This window comes from Ips typographus, linkage group LG12, assembly GCF_016097725.1.
Source record: "Ips typographus isolate SLU linkage group LG12, UJ_Ityp_2.0, whole genome shotgun sequence".
Classification (NCBI taxonomy): domain Eukaryota; kingdom Metazoa; phylum Arthropoda; class Insecta; order Coleoptera; family Curculionidae; genus Ips; species Ips typographus.
The window spans coordinates 3,316,915-3,333,331 of record NC_138433.1 but is presented as its reverse complement, the minus strand read 5'-3'; the positions used below and the strand labels follow the sequence as shown (position 1 = coordinate 3,333,331).

Sequence of the window (16,417 nt, the reverse complement as noted above, 5' to 3'; positions counted from 1 at the left end):
ACGCTCGAAACGTCAACCGCACAAAACGTAAACAAAACAAACAAGATTTGCACATTATTCAGTCTGGGGGTGGATTTTACCACTAAAAACACCACAAATCCAGCTAAAAGCAACAGGCAAACCCCAATTAAGATGTGAAATGTGCTTTGAACGGTGTTTAGACTGTTTCCAAGGATGGAAACTGTGGATTCGACCATTGTTTGTGCTGGTCTACGCCGTGGGTGCTTTAGTGTTTGTTCCAGTGTTTCTGGTCCGGTCCCTGCAGAATGGTTTTGATCGTCACGACTTGGAAGTGTTGATTGCGGGCGTGTTTGCCGGTGTGGCCGTGGCAATTTCCTTGTGGGAGATTATACAGCACGTGATACATTATACACAGCCGAGGCTACAGAAATATGTGATCAGGTAAGGAATGGGGTTTGGTTTGGGGTTTTCTCCCTGACTGTACCCAATTTTGTAGTGTTTTTTGAGGTTATTGGATAGGAAATTTAATGAGGATTCCAAAAATGTGCTTAAAACTGTAATTTTGTTACTCCAAGTGGCTCGAGAAGTGGCTTTTACCAGTGATTTTGTCTCTGACTGTTTTTTCAAACTGTGTTTCTGGGAGTTCAAACTTTGACCCCACTTTTCTACCCGACTGTACTAAATTTTGTAGTGTTTTTTGAGGTTATTGAATAGGAAATTTAGTGAGGATTCCAAAAATGTGCTTAAAACTGTCATTTTGTTACTCCAAGTGGGTTTTACCAGTGATTTTGTCTGTGACTGTCTTTTCAAACTGTGTTTCTGGGAGTTCAAACTTTGACACCGCTTTTCTCCTTGAGTGTACTAAATTTTGTAGTGTTTTTTGAGGTTATTGCGTAGGAAATTTAGTGAGGATTCCAAAAATGTGCTTAAAACTGTCATTTTGTTACTCCAAGTGAGTTTTACAAGTGATTTTGTCTCTGACTGTTTTTTCAAACTGTGTTTCTGGGAGTTTAAACTTTGACACCGCTTTTCGCCCTGACTGTACCAAATATTGTAGTGTTTTTTGAGGTTATTGGATAGGAAATTTAATGAGGATTCCAAAAATGTGCTTAAAACTGTCATTTTGTTACTCAAAGTGGGTTTTACAAGTGATTTTGTCTGTAACTGTCCTTTCAAACTGTGTTTCTGGGAGTTTAAACTTTGACCCCACTTTTCTACCCGACTGTACTAAATTTTGTAGTGTTTTTTCAGGTTATTGGATAGGAAATTTAATGAGGATTCCAAAAATGTGCTTAAAACTGTCATTTTGTCACTCCAAGTGGGTTTTACAAGTGATTTTGTCTTTGACTGTCTTTTCAAACTGTGTTTCTAGGAGTTCAAACTTTGACACCACTTTTCTTCCTGACTGTACCAAATTTTGTAGTGCTTTTTGAGGTTATTGGATAGGAAATTTAATGAGGATTCCAAAAATGTGCTTAAAACTGTCATTTTGTTACTCCAAGTGGGTTTTACAAGTGATTTTGTCTTTGACTGTCCTTTCAAACTGTGTTTCTGGGAGTTTAAACTTTAACACCACTTTTCTACCTGACTGTACTAAATTTTGTAGTGTTTTTTGAGGTTATTGGATAGGAAATTTAATGAGGATTCCAAAAATGTGCTTAAAACTGTCATTTCCTCACTCCAAGTGGGTTTTACAAGTGATTTTGTCTCTGACTGTCCTTTCAAACTGTATTTCGGGGAGTTCAAACTTTGACCCCACTTTTCTCCCTGACTGTACTAAATTTTGTAGTGTTTTTTGAGGTTATTGGATAGGAAATTTAATGAGGATTCCAAAAATGTGCTTAAAACTGTCATTTTGTCACTCCAAGTGGGTTTTACAAGTGATTTTGTCTTTGACTGTCCTTTCAAACTGTGTTTCTGGGAGTTTAAACTTTAACACCACTTTTCTACCTGACTGTACTAAATTTTGTAGTGTTTTTTGAGGTTATTGGATAGGAAATTTAGTGAGGATTCCAAAAATGTGCTTAAAACTGTCATTTTGTTACTCCAAGTGGGTTTTACCAGTGATTTTGGCGTTGACTGTCCTTTCAAACTGTGTTTCTGAGAGTTCAAACTTTGACACCACTTTTCTCCCTGACTGTACTAAATTTTGTAGTGTTTTTTGAGGTTATTGGATAGGAAATTTAATGAGGATTCCAAAAATGTGCTTAAAACTGTAATTTTCCCACTCCAAGTGGGTTTCACAAGTGATTTTGTCTCTGACTGTTTTTTCAAACTGTGTTTCTGGCAGTTAAAACTTTGACACCGCTTTTCTCCCAGACTGTACCTAATTTTGTAGTGTTTTTTGAGGTTATTGGATAGGAAATTTAGTGAGGATTCCAAAAATGTGCTTAAAACTGTCATTTTGTTACTCCAAGTGGGTTTTACAAGTGATTTTGTCTGTGACTGTCTTTTCAAACGGTGTTTCTGGGAGTTCAAACTTTTACCCCACTTTTCTCCCTGACTGTACCAAATTTTCTAGTGTTTTTTGAGGTTATTGAATAGGAAATTTAATGGGGATTCCAAAAATTGCTTAAAACTGTCATTTTGATACTCCAAGTGGGTTTTACAAGTGATTTTGTCTCTGACTGTTTTTTCAAACTGTGTTTCAGACAGTTCAAACTATGACACCGCTTTTCTACCTGACTGTACCCAATTTTGTAGTGTTTTTTGAGGTTATTGGATAGGAAATTTAGTGAGGATTCCAAAAATGTGCTTAAAACTGTCATTTTGTTACTCCAAGTGGGTTTTACCAGTGATTTTGGCGTTGACTGTCCTTTCAAACTGTGTTTCTGGGAGTTCAAACTTTGACACCACTTTTCTACCTGACTGTACTAAATTTTGTAGGGTTTTTTGAGGTTATTAGATAGGAAATTTAGTGAGGATTTCAAAAATGTGCTTCAAACTGTCATTTTCTCACTCCAAGTGGGTTTTACCAGTGATTTTGTCTTTGACTGTCCTTTCAAACTGTGTTTCTGGGAGTTTAAACTTTGACACCGCTTTTCTCCCTGACTGTACCATATTTTGATAATTGGCACGTGATAATCCAGCCAAATAGCGTTCTAAAATCACGTGACAACTGTCACAAACGTCAAAACTGTCAAACTGTGCTAAAAATAAGTTTAATTTAGTATTTTTCTTAAGTCACGTGACTTTTTTTTAGGTGCAAATGGTCACGTGACACTTTTTTAAAACTTCAAAACGCTGTGAGCGTGAAGCTCACGTGACCGTTTTAAATTCTCAAAATGTCAATTTTTCAATTTTCCTTAACTGTCACTGTAAAAATAATAATAAAAAAAATTACTAAAGAAAATATAAAAAAAAAAAAAATTATAATAATAATAATAATAATTTTTAATTTCAGAATACTATGGATGGTACCCATTTACGCCCTAAATGCGGTAAGTACCGACTGGGACGCACGTTTTTCTAACGAAAAAATGGGTGCGCACCAATATGGTACACATGGTTATTTAAGGCTGAAACACGTTTATTTTGCCCAAATATGGTCGCTAGGTGTGTAAAATCAAAAAAATTGGGTGCGCACCTATATGGTGCACATGGTTATTTAAGGCTGAAACACGTTTATTGCGCCCAAATAGGGTCGCTCGGTGTGTAAAATTAATAAAATTGAGTGCGCACCAATTTGGTTCACATGGTTATTTAATGCTGAAACACGTTTATTGCGCCCAAATAGGGTCGCCCGGTGTGTAAAATAAAAAAAAATTAGTGCGCACCAATTTGGTTCACATGGTTATTTAAGGCTGAAACACGTTTATTTTGCCCAAATATGGTCGCTAGGTGTGTAAAATCAAAAAAATTGGGTGCGCACCTATATGGTGCACATGGTTATTTAAGGCTGAAACACGTTTATTGCGCCCAAATAGGGTCGCTCGGTGTGTAAAATCAAAAAAATGGGTGCGCACCAATATGGTACACATGGTTAAATAGGCTGAAACACGTTTATTTCACCCAAAGAGCCCGGTGTGAAAAAAAAATGAGTGCGGACCAATTTGGTTCACATGGTTATTTAAGGCTGAAACACGTTTATTTTACCCAAATATGGTCGCTCGGTGTGTAAAATTAAAAAAATTGAGTGCGCACCAATTTGGTGCACATGGTTATTTAAGGCTGAAACACGTTTATTTTGACCAAATAGGGTCGCTAGGTGTGTAAAATCAAATAAATTGAGTGCGCACCAATTTGGTTCACATGGTTATTTAAGGCTGAAACACGTTTATTGCGCCCAAATAGGGTCGCCCGGTGTGTAAAATAAAAAAAAATTAGTGCGCACCAATTTGGTTCACATGGTTATTTAAGGCTGAAACACGTTTATTTTACCCAAATATGGTCGCTCGGTGTGTAAAATTAAAAAAATTGAGTGCGCACCAATTTGGTGCACATGGTTATTTAAGGCTGAAACACGTTTATTTTACCCAAATATGGTCGCTCGGTGTGTAAAATTAATAAAATTGAGTGCGCACCAATTTGGTTCACATGGTTATTTAAGGCTGAAACACGTTTATTGCGCCCAAATAGGGTCGCCCGGTGTGTAAAATCAAAAAAAAAAAAGTGCGCACCAATTTGGTGCACACCCAATTTTAGGCGCTATATTAACTTCTAACCTCGTTTTGTTGCAGTGGATCGGCCTGACCTACCCCAGCGCCTCCGTTTACGTGGACAGCGCGCGCGAATGTTACGAAGCCTACGTCATCTACAATTTCATGAAGTACCTGCTCAACTATTTGAACATGGAAATGGATTTGGAGGCGAATTTGGAGTGCAAACCGCAAGTCAAGCACATTTTTCCGATGTGCTGCCTGCCAGACTGGGAAATGGGCAGGTGAGCGCGGGCGCAAAACGGCCGCGACCCATAAATGACCACAAACGACGTCATCTGTCACCTGTCACTGGGTGTGTCAAACTGACATTTGACGTTACGCCATTAGACAGGCTGGTGCAGGTGTCACGTGATATATATTTTGTTTTTCCCGGTCACCTGACTACTAGCTGTCACATCACTGTCAAACTGACATTTGACGTTTAACTTGACATTGTAACGTCTAATTTTTGACGTTACTGACATTTGGGGAGTGACAGTGCCTCTTTCACTGTTTTCTTTCGGACATTTGTGACGTTGCCATGTTATTTGACAGCTGTCACATGGAGCGCATGTCTATAATTGGAATTTTGACAGTTGTCAAGTTGAAATGTGATTTGACAGCTGTGCTGTCACATATGCGACAGCTGTCAAAACTATTAAATACTAATCTTTTTTTAATTTTTTTTTTTATTATTTTTTTTTTATTTATTATTTTATTTATTACTAATTATTTCGTTTGTTTTTAGGCCTTTTGTACATATTTGCAAACATGGAATACTACAGTACACTGTAATGAGACCATTGACCACTGCCGTATCATGGTGAGTACGTTTTGACACTTCTGTCAATAGTGACAGTTCCTCAACGAAGCTGTCAATGTCACGTGACTGCTTTTTCCATTTTTTTTTTTTTTAACTCAGTTGTTCGACATTTAAGGTAAAAACAGTATACAGGGTGGTCAAAAGAGAATTTCAAGGGCTACAAATCGGTATAATGAACCACCCTGTAACTGTCAAAATAACCGAGTTATGGGCTGTCAAAGTGAAAACTGTCAAATTCAAACTGTACTGCAAACAACTCAGTTTCAACAGTAAATAACTCAGTTATTCGACATTTTAGGAAAAAACACTATACAGGGTGGTCAAAAGAGAATTTCAGGGGCTACAAGCTGGTGTATTGAACCACCCTGTAACTATCAAAATGACAGAGTTATAGGGTGTTAAAGTGCCACTAGATTGCGTCAAAGTTGACCTATTTTTTCATTTAAAATGTCCATGCACTAGTTCCTTTATCCTCAAATAACTCGCTCATTTGGGACACTCGGTAGGTATTTTTATACATCATTGAATAGCCAATAAAACGGGCTTTCCAAAGATGTGGCAACACTGGTAGTTATGTTGCCAACTTTGGCCGCTAGAGAGCGTCAAAGTTGACCAATCATTTCGTTCAAAATTTCCATGCACTACTTCCTTTAACCTCAAATAACTTGCTTATTTGGGACACCCGGTAGAAACTTTTATACATCAATGGATAGCCAATAAAACGGGCTTTCCAAAGATGTGGCAACACTGGTAGTTATGTTGCCAACTTTGGCCGCCAGAGAGCGTCAAAGTTGACCAATCTTTTCGTTCAAAATTTCCATGCACTACTTCCTTTAACCTCAAATAACTCGCTTATTTAGGACACTCGGTAGTAACTTTTATACATCATTCTATAGCCAATGAAATGGGCTTTCCAACGATATGGCAACACTGCGTGATATATTGCCAACTTTGGCCGCTAGAGAGCGTCAAAGTTGACCAATTTTTTCGTTCAAAATTTCCATGCACTACTTCCTTTAACCTCAAATGACTCGCTTATTTGGGACACCCGGTAGAAACTTTTATACATCATTGGATAGCTAATGAAATAAGCTTTCCAACGATATGGCAACACTGCGTGATATGTTGCCAACTTTGGCCGCTAGAGAGCGTCAAAGTTGACCAATTTTTTCTTTAAAATTTCCATGCACTTCTTCCTTTAACCTCAAATAACTCGCTTATTTGGTACACCCGGTAGAAACTTTTATACATCAATGGATAACCAATGAAATAAGCTTTCCAAAGATATGGCAACACTGCGTGATATCTTGCCAAGTTTGGCCGCTAGAGAGCGTCAAAGTTGACCAATCTTTTCGTTCAAAATTTCCATGCACTACTTCCTTTAACCTCAAATAACTCGCTTATTTAGGACACTCGGTAGAAACTTTTTTACATCATTGGATAGCTAATGAAATAAGCTTTCTAAAGATATGGCAACACTGCGTGATATGTTGCCAACTTTGGCCGCTAGAGAGCGTCAAAGTTGACCAATTTTTACTTCTAAATTTCTATGCACTACTTCTTTTAACCTCAAATAACTCGCTTATTTAGGACACTCGGTAGGAACTTTTATACATCATTGGATAGCCAATGAAATAAGCTTTCCAACGATATGGCAACACTGCGTGATATGTTGCCAACTTTGGCCGCTAGAGAGCGTCAAAGTTGACCAATTTTTTCTTTAAAATTTCCATGCACTTCTTCCGTTAACCTCAAATAACTCGCTTATTTGGTACACCCGGTAGAAACTTTTATACATCAATGGATAACCAATGAAATAAGCTTTCCAAAGATATGGCAACACTGCGTGATATCTTGCCAAGTTTGGCCGCTAGAGAGCGTCAAAGTTGACCAATCTTTTCGTTCAAAATTTCCATGCACTACTTCCTTTAACCTCAAATAACTCGCTTATTTAGGACACTCGGTAGAAACTTTTTTACATCATTGGATAGCTAATGAAATAAGCTTTCTAAAGATATGGCAACACTGCGTGATATGTTGCCAACTTTGGCCGCTAGAGAGCGTCAAAGTTGACCAATTTTTACTTCTAAATTTCTATGCACTACTTCTTTTAACCTCAAATAACTCGCTTATTTAGGACACTCGGTAGGAACTTTTATACATCATTGGATAGCCAATGAAATAAGCTTTCCAACGATATGGCAACACTGCGTGATATGTTGCCAACTTTGGCCGCTGGAGAGCGTCAAAGTTGACCAATTTTTTCTTCAAAATTTCCATGCACTACTTCCTTTAACCTCAAATAACTCGCTTATTTAGGACACTCGGTAGAAACTTTTTTACATCATTGGATAGCTAATGAAATAAGCTTTCCAACGATATGGAAACACTGCGTGATATGTTGCCAACTTTGGCCGCTAGAGAGCGTCAAAGTTGACCAATCATTTCGTTCAAAATTTCCATGCACTACTTCCTTTAACCTCAAATAACTCGCTTATTTAGGACACTCGGTAGAAATTTTTTTACATCGTTGGATAGCTAATGAAATAAGCTTTCCAACGATATGGCAACACTGCGTGATATGTTGCCAAATGTGGCCGCTAGAGAGCGTCAAAGTTGACCAATCTTTTCGTTCAAAATTTCCATGCACTACTTCCTTTAACCTCAAATAACTCGCTTATTTGGGACACTCGGTAGAAACTTTTTTACATCGTTGGATAGCTAATGAGATAAGCTTTCCAAAGATATGGCAACACTGCGTGATATGTTGCCAACTTTGGCCGCTGGAGAGCGTCAAAGTTGACCAATTTTTTCTTCCAAATTTCCATGCACTACTTCCTTTAACCTCAAATAACTCGCTTATTTGGGACACTCGGTAGAAACTTTTATACATCAATGGATAGCCAATAAAACGGGCTTTCCAAAGATGTGGCAACACTGGTAGTTATGTTGCCAACTTTGGCCGCTAGAGAGCGTCAAAGTTGACCAATCATTTCGTTCAAAATTTCCATGCACTACTTCCTTTAACCTCAAATAACTCGCTTATTTAGGACACTCGGTAGAAACTTTTTTACATCATTGGATAGCTAATGAGATAAGCTTTCCAACGATATGGCAACACTGCGTGATATGTTGCCAACTTTGGCCGCTAGAGAGCGTCAAAGTTGACCAATCTTTTCGTTCAAAATTTCCATGCACTACTTCCTTTAACCTCAAATAACTCGCTTATTTGGGACACCCGGTAGAAACTTTTATACATCAATGGATAGCCAATAAAACGGGCTTTCCAAAGATGTGGCAACACTGGTAGTTATGTTGCCAACTTTGGCCGCTAGAGAGCGTCAAAGTTGACCAATTTTTTCGTTCAAAATTTCCATGCACTACTTCCTTTAACCTCAAATAACTCGCTTATTTGGGACACTCGGTAGAAACTTTTATACATCAATGGATAGCCAATAAAACGGGCTTTCCAAAGATGTGGCAACACTGGTAGTTATGTTGCCAACTTTGGCCGCTAGAGAGCGTCAAAGTTGACCAATCTTTTCGTTCAAAATTTCCATGCACTACTTCCTTTAACCTCAAATAACTCGCTTATTTAGGACACCCGGTAGAAACTTTTATACATCAATGGATAGCCAATAAAACGGGCTTTCCAAAGATGTGGCAACACTGGTAGTTATGTTGCCAACTTTGGCCGCTAGAGAGCGTCAAAGTTGACCAATTTTTTCTTCCAAATTTCCATGCACTACTTCCTTTAACCTCAAATAACTCGCTTATTTGGGACACTCGGTAGAAACTTTTTTACATCGTTGGATAGCCAATGAAATAAGCTTTCCAACGATATGGCAACACTGCGTGATATGTTGCCAACTGTGGCCGCTAGAGGCCCTCAAAGTTGACCATCGTTTTTTTTTTCCAGCTTCTGTAAATACTGGCACGTATACGGCGACGGGCAATTTAAAGCGACCGTAGCCTTCCCCTACCTGATTCTGATCAATAATCTGTCACAATCGACGGCAATGTATTGCCTGGTTATGTTCTACAAGGCGTGCAAAGCCGAATTGCAGCCAATGAAGCCTTTACCCAAATTTTTGTGCATCAAAGCGGTGGTTTTCTTCTCTTTCTTGTAAGTCAACCATCAATTGTCAAATGCTGACCAATCGGAACGGTCGAATTGAAAAAAAAATGACAGCTGTCACTTTTGACAGCTGTCGCTCCGTTCGCAACTGTCCAAAAACCGATCCTGTGTGGCGCCGTTTATACTTTGCCACCTCCATGACACTTTTGACAGTTGACAGCTGTCAAATTTGACACAGTCATTATGACAGGTTAGAATGACAACTGTCAAAAATTTCAACCAAATTCCTCTTCTGGTTCCTGAGATTTGCCAAAATGTATCACCAGAAACTTGTTAATTGAATCTACGGTACTAGAGTGCTTGAAACAATTTTTTGACAGATTTTCAGACTAGTGACATCTGTCAAATTTGGCACAGTTACTATGACAGGTCAGAGTGACAACTGTCAAAAATTTCAACCAAATTCCTCTTCTGGTTCCTGAGATGTGGCAAAATGTATCACCAGAAACTTGTTAATTGATTCTGCGGTACAAAAGTGCTTGAAACATTTTTTGACAGATTTTCAGACTAGTGACAGCTGTCAAATTTGACACAGTTACTATGACAGGTTGGAATGACAACTGTCAAAAATTTCAACTAAATTCCTCTTCTGGTTCTTGAGATGTGGCAAAATGTATCACCAGAAACTTGTTAATCGATTCTAACGGTACCAAAGTGATTGAAACAATTTTTTGACAGATTTTCAGACTAGTGACAGCTGTCAAATTTGGCACTGTTACTATGACAGGTTAGAATGACAACTGTCAAAAATTTTAACCAAATTCCTCTTCTAGTTCCTGAGATGTGCCAAAATGTATCACCAGAAACTTGTTAATCGATTCTAACGGTACCAAAGTGATTGAAACCATTTTTTGACAGATTTTCAGACTAGTGGCAGCTGTCAAATTTGACACAGTTACTATGACAGGTTGGAATGACAACTGTCAAAAATTTCAACCAAATTCCTCTTCTGGTTCCTGAGATATCGGTCACTAAACTAGTTTCGTGGCTAATATAGAGTCAGTTGGACAACAACTGTAAATTTGACACTTTCGACAAGTAACAGCTGTCAAATTTATGTTGTGCGACATTGACAAGTGTCAGATCAGAGCGCAACTGTCAAAACCAATCCCATTAAGCTGTCAAATTCTTGTCAAAAACTGGAAATTAGTGTAAATTCTCCGAAATCCATTTTATAGATTAATAAGTGGAATTTTGACACTTGTGACGTCAGTGGCTGTCTTAACTGTCGTTTTTGACACTTGTGACGTTACCGTCCGATTGAAGAAAGTCACTACGTCACGTGACAACTGTCATTTGCGTCATCAATGTCAAAAGTGACAAGAGAAGGAAGGATTTTTGACAGTTCGATTAGATGCAGTCTTTTTGTCATATGACAACTGTCATAAATGTCAAATTGTTTATGCGAGCCAATCCGATCGGTCGGCAGTGTGTTTAGTTGTTTTTTTTTTGGTGTTTTACGTTGATTTTTGTGTTTTTTTTCTCTGTTTGTAGTCAAGGTGTTTTAATAGCATTTTTCGTGTACACTGGCGCCATCTATCCGTCCCAACCGGATACTGACAGAGTGTCATTGCCCGCTCGATTGCAAGTAAGTAGTCAAAATGTCATTTTTTGCCTTGAAGGGCCTATTAAGGGAGTTACAGGCCGAAAACTGTCTCCCAGGACTCAGAAGTCCATAGAGTAGCTTCAAAAGAGCGTAGCTCCGTTATTTGAGGAGTTAGAGCAAAAGTGTAAATAAGGAGAGTTGTAGGGAATTTCACTCTCTACAAATTAGCTTCTTAGCATTTTTGCCCTAAAGGGCCGTTTAAGCGAGTTACAGGCCGGAAACAGTCTCCCAGGACTCAGTAACTCCATAGAGTAGCTTCAATAGAGCGTAGCTCCGTTATTTGAGGAGTTAGAGCAAAAGTGTAAATAAGGAGAGTTGTAGGGAATTTCACTCTCTACAAATTAGTTCAATTTAGTATATTCAGTGAAAATTTCAGGTCCGTAACTGCCCAATTACACAAATTATGGCCCAAATTGTGTTTCAAGTTAGTCGAGTAGGTTTTCTGTCATTTTCAGTTTGGTTTTCCAAGTTTAACAAAAAACAGGATTTTTTCTGAAATTTTTCCAGTACGGCGCAGGTTTTTTGGTTTAATTTAGTACATTCAGTGAAAATATCAGGTCCGTAACTGCCCAAATACCCAAATTATGGCCCAAATTGTGTTTCAAGTTAGTTGATTGGGTTTTCTGTCATTTTCAGTGGGGTTTTCCAAGTTTAACAAAAAACGCGATTTTTTCTGAAATTTTTCCAGTACGGCCCAGGTTTTTTGGTTCAATTTAGTATATTCAGTGAAAATATCAGGTCCGTAACTGCCCAAATACCCAAATTATGGCCCAAATTGTGTTTCAAGTTAGTCGAGTAGGTTTTCTGTCATTTTCAGTTTGGTTTTCCAAGTTTAACAAAAAACAGGATTTTTTCTGAAATTTTTCCAGTATGGCCCAGGTTTTTAGGTTCAATTTAGTATATTCAGTGAAAATTTCAGGTCCGTAACTGCCCAAATACCCAAATTATGGCCCAAATTGTGTTTCAAGTTAGTTGATTGGGTTTTCTGTCATTTTCAGTTTGGTTTTCCAAGTTTAACAAAAAACACGATTTTTTCTGAAATTTTTCCAGTACGGCCCAGGTTTTTAGGTTCAATTTAGTATATTCAGTGAAAATTTCAGGTCCGTAACTGCCCAAATACCCAAATTATGGCCCAAATTGTGTTTCAAGTTAGTTGATTGGGTTTTCTGTCATTTTCAGTTTGGTTTTCCAAGTTTAACAAAAAACAGGATTTTTTCTGAAATTTTTACAGTACGGCGCAGGTTTTTTGGTTCAATTTCGTATATTCAGTGAAAATATCAGGTCCGTAACTGCCCAAATACCCAAATTATGGCCCAAATTGTGTTTCAAGTTAGTTGATTGGGTTTTCTGTCATTTTCAGTTTGGTTTTCCAAGTTTAACAAAAAACAGGATTTTTTCTGAAATTTTTCCAGTACGGCGCTGGTTTTTTGGTTCAATTTCGTATATTCAGTGAAAATATCAGGTCCGTAACTGCCCAAATACCCAAATTATGGCCCAAATTGTGTTTCAAGTTAGTTGAGTGAGTTTTCTGTCATTTTCAGTGGGGTTTTCCAAGTTTAACAAAAAACACGATTTTTTCTGAAATTTTTCCAGTACGGCCCAGGTTTTCAGGTTCAATTTAGTATATTCAGTGAAAATTTCAGGTCCGTAACTGCCCAAATACCCAAATTATGGCCCAAATTGTGTTTCAAGTTAGTTGATTGGGTTTTCTGTCATTTTCAGTTTGGTTTTCCAAGTTTAACAAAAAACAGGATTTTTTCTGAAATTTTTCCAGTACGGCGCTGGTTTTTTAGTTTAATTTAGTACATTCAGTGAAAATATCAGGTCCGTAACTGCCCAAATACCCAAATTATGGCCCAAATTGTGTTTCAAGTTAGTCGAGTGAGTTTTCTGTCATTTTCAGTTTGGTTTTCCAAGTTTAACAAAAAACAGGATTTTTTCTGAAATTTTTCCAATACGGCGCTGGTTTTTTGGTTCAATTTAGTATATTCAGTGAAAATATCAGGTCCGTAACTGCCCAAATACCCAAATTATGGCCCAAATTGTGTTTCAAGTTAGTCGAGTGAGTTTTCTGTCATTTTCAGTTTGGTTTTCCAAGTTTAACAAAAAACAGGATTTTTTCTGAAATTTTTCCAATACGGCGCTGGTTTTTTGGTTCAATTTAGTATATTCAGTGAAAATATCAGGTCCGTAACTGCCCAAATACCCAAATTATGGCCCAAATTGTGTTTCAAGTTAGTCGAGTGAGTTTTCTGTCATTTTCAGTTTGGTTTTCCAAGTTTAACAAAAAACAGGATTTTTTCTGAAATTTTTCCAATACGGCGCTGGTTTTTTGGTTCAATTTAGTATATTCAGTGAAAATATCAGGTCCGTAACTGCCCAAATACCCAAATTATGGCCCAAATTGTGTTTCAAGTTAGTTGAGTGAGTTTTCTGTCATTTTCAGTGGGGTTTTCCAAGTTTAACAAAAAACAGGATTTTTTCTGAAATTTTTCCAATACGGCGCTGGTTTTTTGGTTCAATTTAGTATATTCAGTGAAAATATCAGGTCCGTAACTGCCCAAATACCCAAATTATGGCCCAAATTGTGTTTCAAGTTAGTCGAGTGAGTTTTCTGTCATTTTCAGTTTGGTTTTCCAAGTTTAACAAAAAACAGGATTTTTTCTGAAATTTTTCCAATACGGCGCTGGTTTTTTGGTTCAATTTAGTATATTCAGTGAAAATATCAGGTCCGTAACTGCCCAAATACCCAAATTATGGCCCAAATTGTGTTTCAAGTTAGTCGAGTGAGTTTTCTGTCATTTTCAGTTTGGTTTTCCAAGTTTAACAAAAAACAGGATTTTTTCTGAAATTTTTCCAATACGGCGCTGGTTTTTTGGTTCAATTTAGTATATTCAGTGAAAATATCAGGTCCGTAACTGCCCAAATACCCAAATTATGGCCCAAATTGTGTTTCAAGTTAGTTGAGTGAGTTTTCTGTCATTTTCAGTGGGGTTTTCCAAGTTTAACAAAAAACAGGATTTTTTCTGAAATTTTTCCAATACGGCGCTGGTTTTTTGGTTCAATTTAGTATATTCAGTGAAAATATCAGGTCCGTAACTGCCCAAATACCCAAATTATGGCCCAAATTGTGTTTCAAGTTAGTCGAGTGAGTTTTCTGTCATTTTCAGTTTGGTTTTCCAAGTTTAACAAAAAACAGGATTTTTTCTGAAATTTTTCCAATACGGCGCTGGTTTTTTGGTTCAATTTAGTATATTCAGTGAAAATATCAGGTCCGTAACTGCCCAAATACCCAAATTATGGCCCAAATTGTGTTTCAAGTTAGTCGAGTGAGTTTTCTGTCATTTTCAGTTTGGTTTTCCAAGTTTAACAAAAAACAGGATTTTTTCTGAAATTTTTCCAATACGGCGCTGGTTTTTTGGTTCAATTTAGTATATTCAGTGAAAATATCAGGTCCGTAACTGCCCAAATACCCAAATTATGGCCCAAATTGTGTTTCAAGTTAGTCGAGTGAGTTTTCTGTCATTTTCAGTTTGGTTTTCCAAGTTTAACAAAAAACAGGATTTTTTCTGAAATTTTTCCAATACGGCGCTGGTTTTTTGGTTCAATTTAGTATATTCAGTGAAAATATCAGGTCCGTAACTGCCCAAATACCCAAATTATGGCCCAAATTGTGTTTCAAGTTAGTCGAGTGAGTTTTCTGTCATTTTCAGTTTGGTTTTCCAAGTTTAACAAAAAACAGGATTTTTTCTGAAATTTTTCCAATACGGCGCTGGTTTTTTGGTTCAATTTAGTATATTCAGTGAAAATATCAGGTCCGTAACTGCCCAAATACCCAAATTATGGCCCAAATTGTGTTTCAAGTTAGTTGAGTGAGTTTTCTGTCATTTTCAGTGGGGTTTTCCAAGTTTAACAAAAAACAGGATTTTTTCTGAAATTTTTCCAATACGGCGCTGGTTTTTTGGTTCAATTTAGTATATTCAGTGAAAATATCAGGTCCGTAACTGCCCAAATACCCAAATTATGGCCCAAATTGTGTTTCAAGTTAGTCGAGTGAGTTTTCTGTCATTTTCAGTTTGGTTTTCCAAGTTTAACAAAAAACAGGATTTTTTCTGAAATTTTTCCAATACGGCGCTGGTTTTTTGGTTCAATTTAGTATATTCAGTGAAAATATCAGGTCCGTAACTGCCCAAATACCCAAATTATGGCCCAAATTGTGTTTCAAGTTAGTCGAGTGAGTTTTCTGTCATTTTCAGTTTGGTTTTCCAAGTTTAACAAAAAACAGGATTTTTTCTGAAATTTTTCCAATACGGCGCTGGTTTTTTGGTTCAATTTAGTATATTCAGTGAAAATATCAGGTCCGTAACTGCCCAAATACCCAAATTATGGCCCAAATTGTGTTTCAAGTTAGTCGAGTGAGTTTTCTGTCATTTTCAGTTTGGTTTTCCAAGTTTAACAAAAAACAGGATTTTTTCTGAAATTTTTCCAATACGGCGCTGGTTTTTTGGTTCAATTTAGTATATTCAGTGAAAATATCAGGTCCGTAACTGCCCAAATACCCAAATTATGGCCCAAATTGTGTTTCAAGTTAGTCGAGTGAGTTTTCTGTCATTTTCAGTTTGGTTTTCCAAGTTTAACAAAAAACAGGATTTTTTCTGAAATTTTTCCAATACGGCGCTGGTTTTTTGGTTCAATTTAGTATATTCAGTGAAAATATCAGGTCCGTAACTGCCCAAATACCCAAATTATGGCCCAAATTGTGTTTCAAGTTAGTCGAGTGAGTTTTCTGTCATTTTCAGTTTGGTTTTCCAAGTTTAAGAAAAAACAGGATTTTTTCTGAAATTTTTCCAATACGGCGCTGGTTTTTTGGTTCAATTTAGTATATTCAGTGAAAATATCAGGTCCGTAACTGCCCAAATTGTGTTTCAAGTTAGTTGAGTGAGTTTTCTGTCATTTTCAGTTTGGTTTTCCAAGTTTAACAAAAAAACACGATTTTTTCTGAAATTTTTACAGTACGGCGCAGGTTTTTTGGTTCAATTTAGTATATTCAGTGAAAATTTCAGGTCCGTAACTGCCCAAATACCCAAATTATGGCCCAAATTGTGTTTCAAGTTAGTTGATTGGGTTTTCTGTCATTTTCAGTTTGGTTTTCCAAGTTTAACAAAAAACAGGATTTTTTCTGAAATTTTTCCAATACGGCGCTGGTTTTTTGGTTCAATTTAGTATATTCAGTGAAAATATCAGGTCCG

At 37.2% G+C, this 16,417-nt stretch overlaps 1 protein-coding gene across 3 annotated transcripts in view; it reads left to right on the top strand.

The window, feature by feature from the left end:
- LOC145736275 (transmembrane protein 184C) overlaps window positions 1–16,417 on the top strand; it is a 30,900-nt gene continuing 14,483 nt past the window's right edge. For all 3 annotated transcript variants that reach the window (XR_014179865.1, XR_014179866.1, XM_081990606.1), the window contains exons 1-6: window positions 1–402; window positions 3,365–3,401; window positions 4,641–4,843; window positions 5,350–5,424; window positions 9,344–9,550; window positions 11,057–11,150. Coding sequence is in view for 1 of the 3 variants with exons in the window: in XM_081990606.1 (XP_081846732.1) it covers window positions 140–402; window positions 3,365–3,401; window positions 4,641–4,843; window positions 5,350–5,424; window positions 9,344–9,550; window positions 11,057–11,150 (879 nt within the window). In the remaining 2 variants the exon portion in view is untranslated. The remainder of the gene's footprint in view (window positions 403–3,364; window positions 3,402–4,640; window positions 4,844–5,349; window positions 5,425–9,343; window positions 9,551–11,056; window positions 11,151–16,417) is intronic.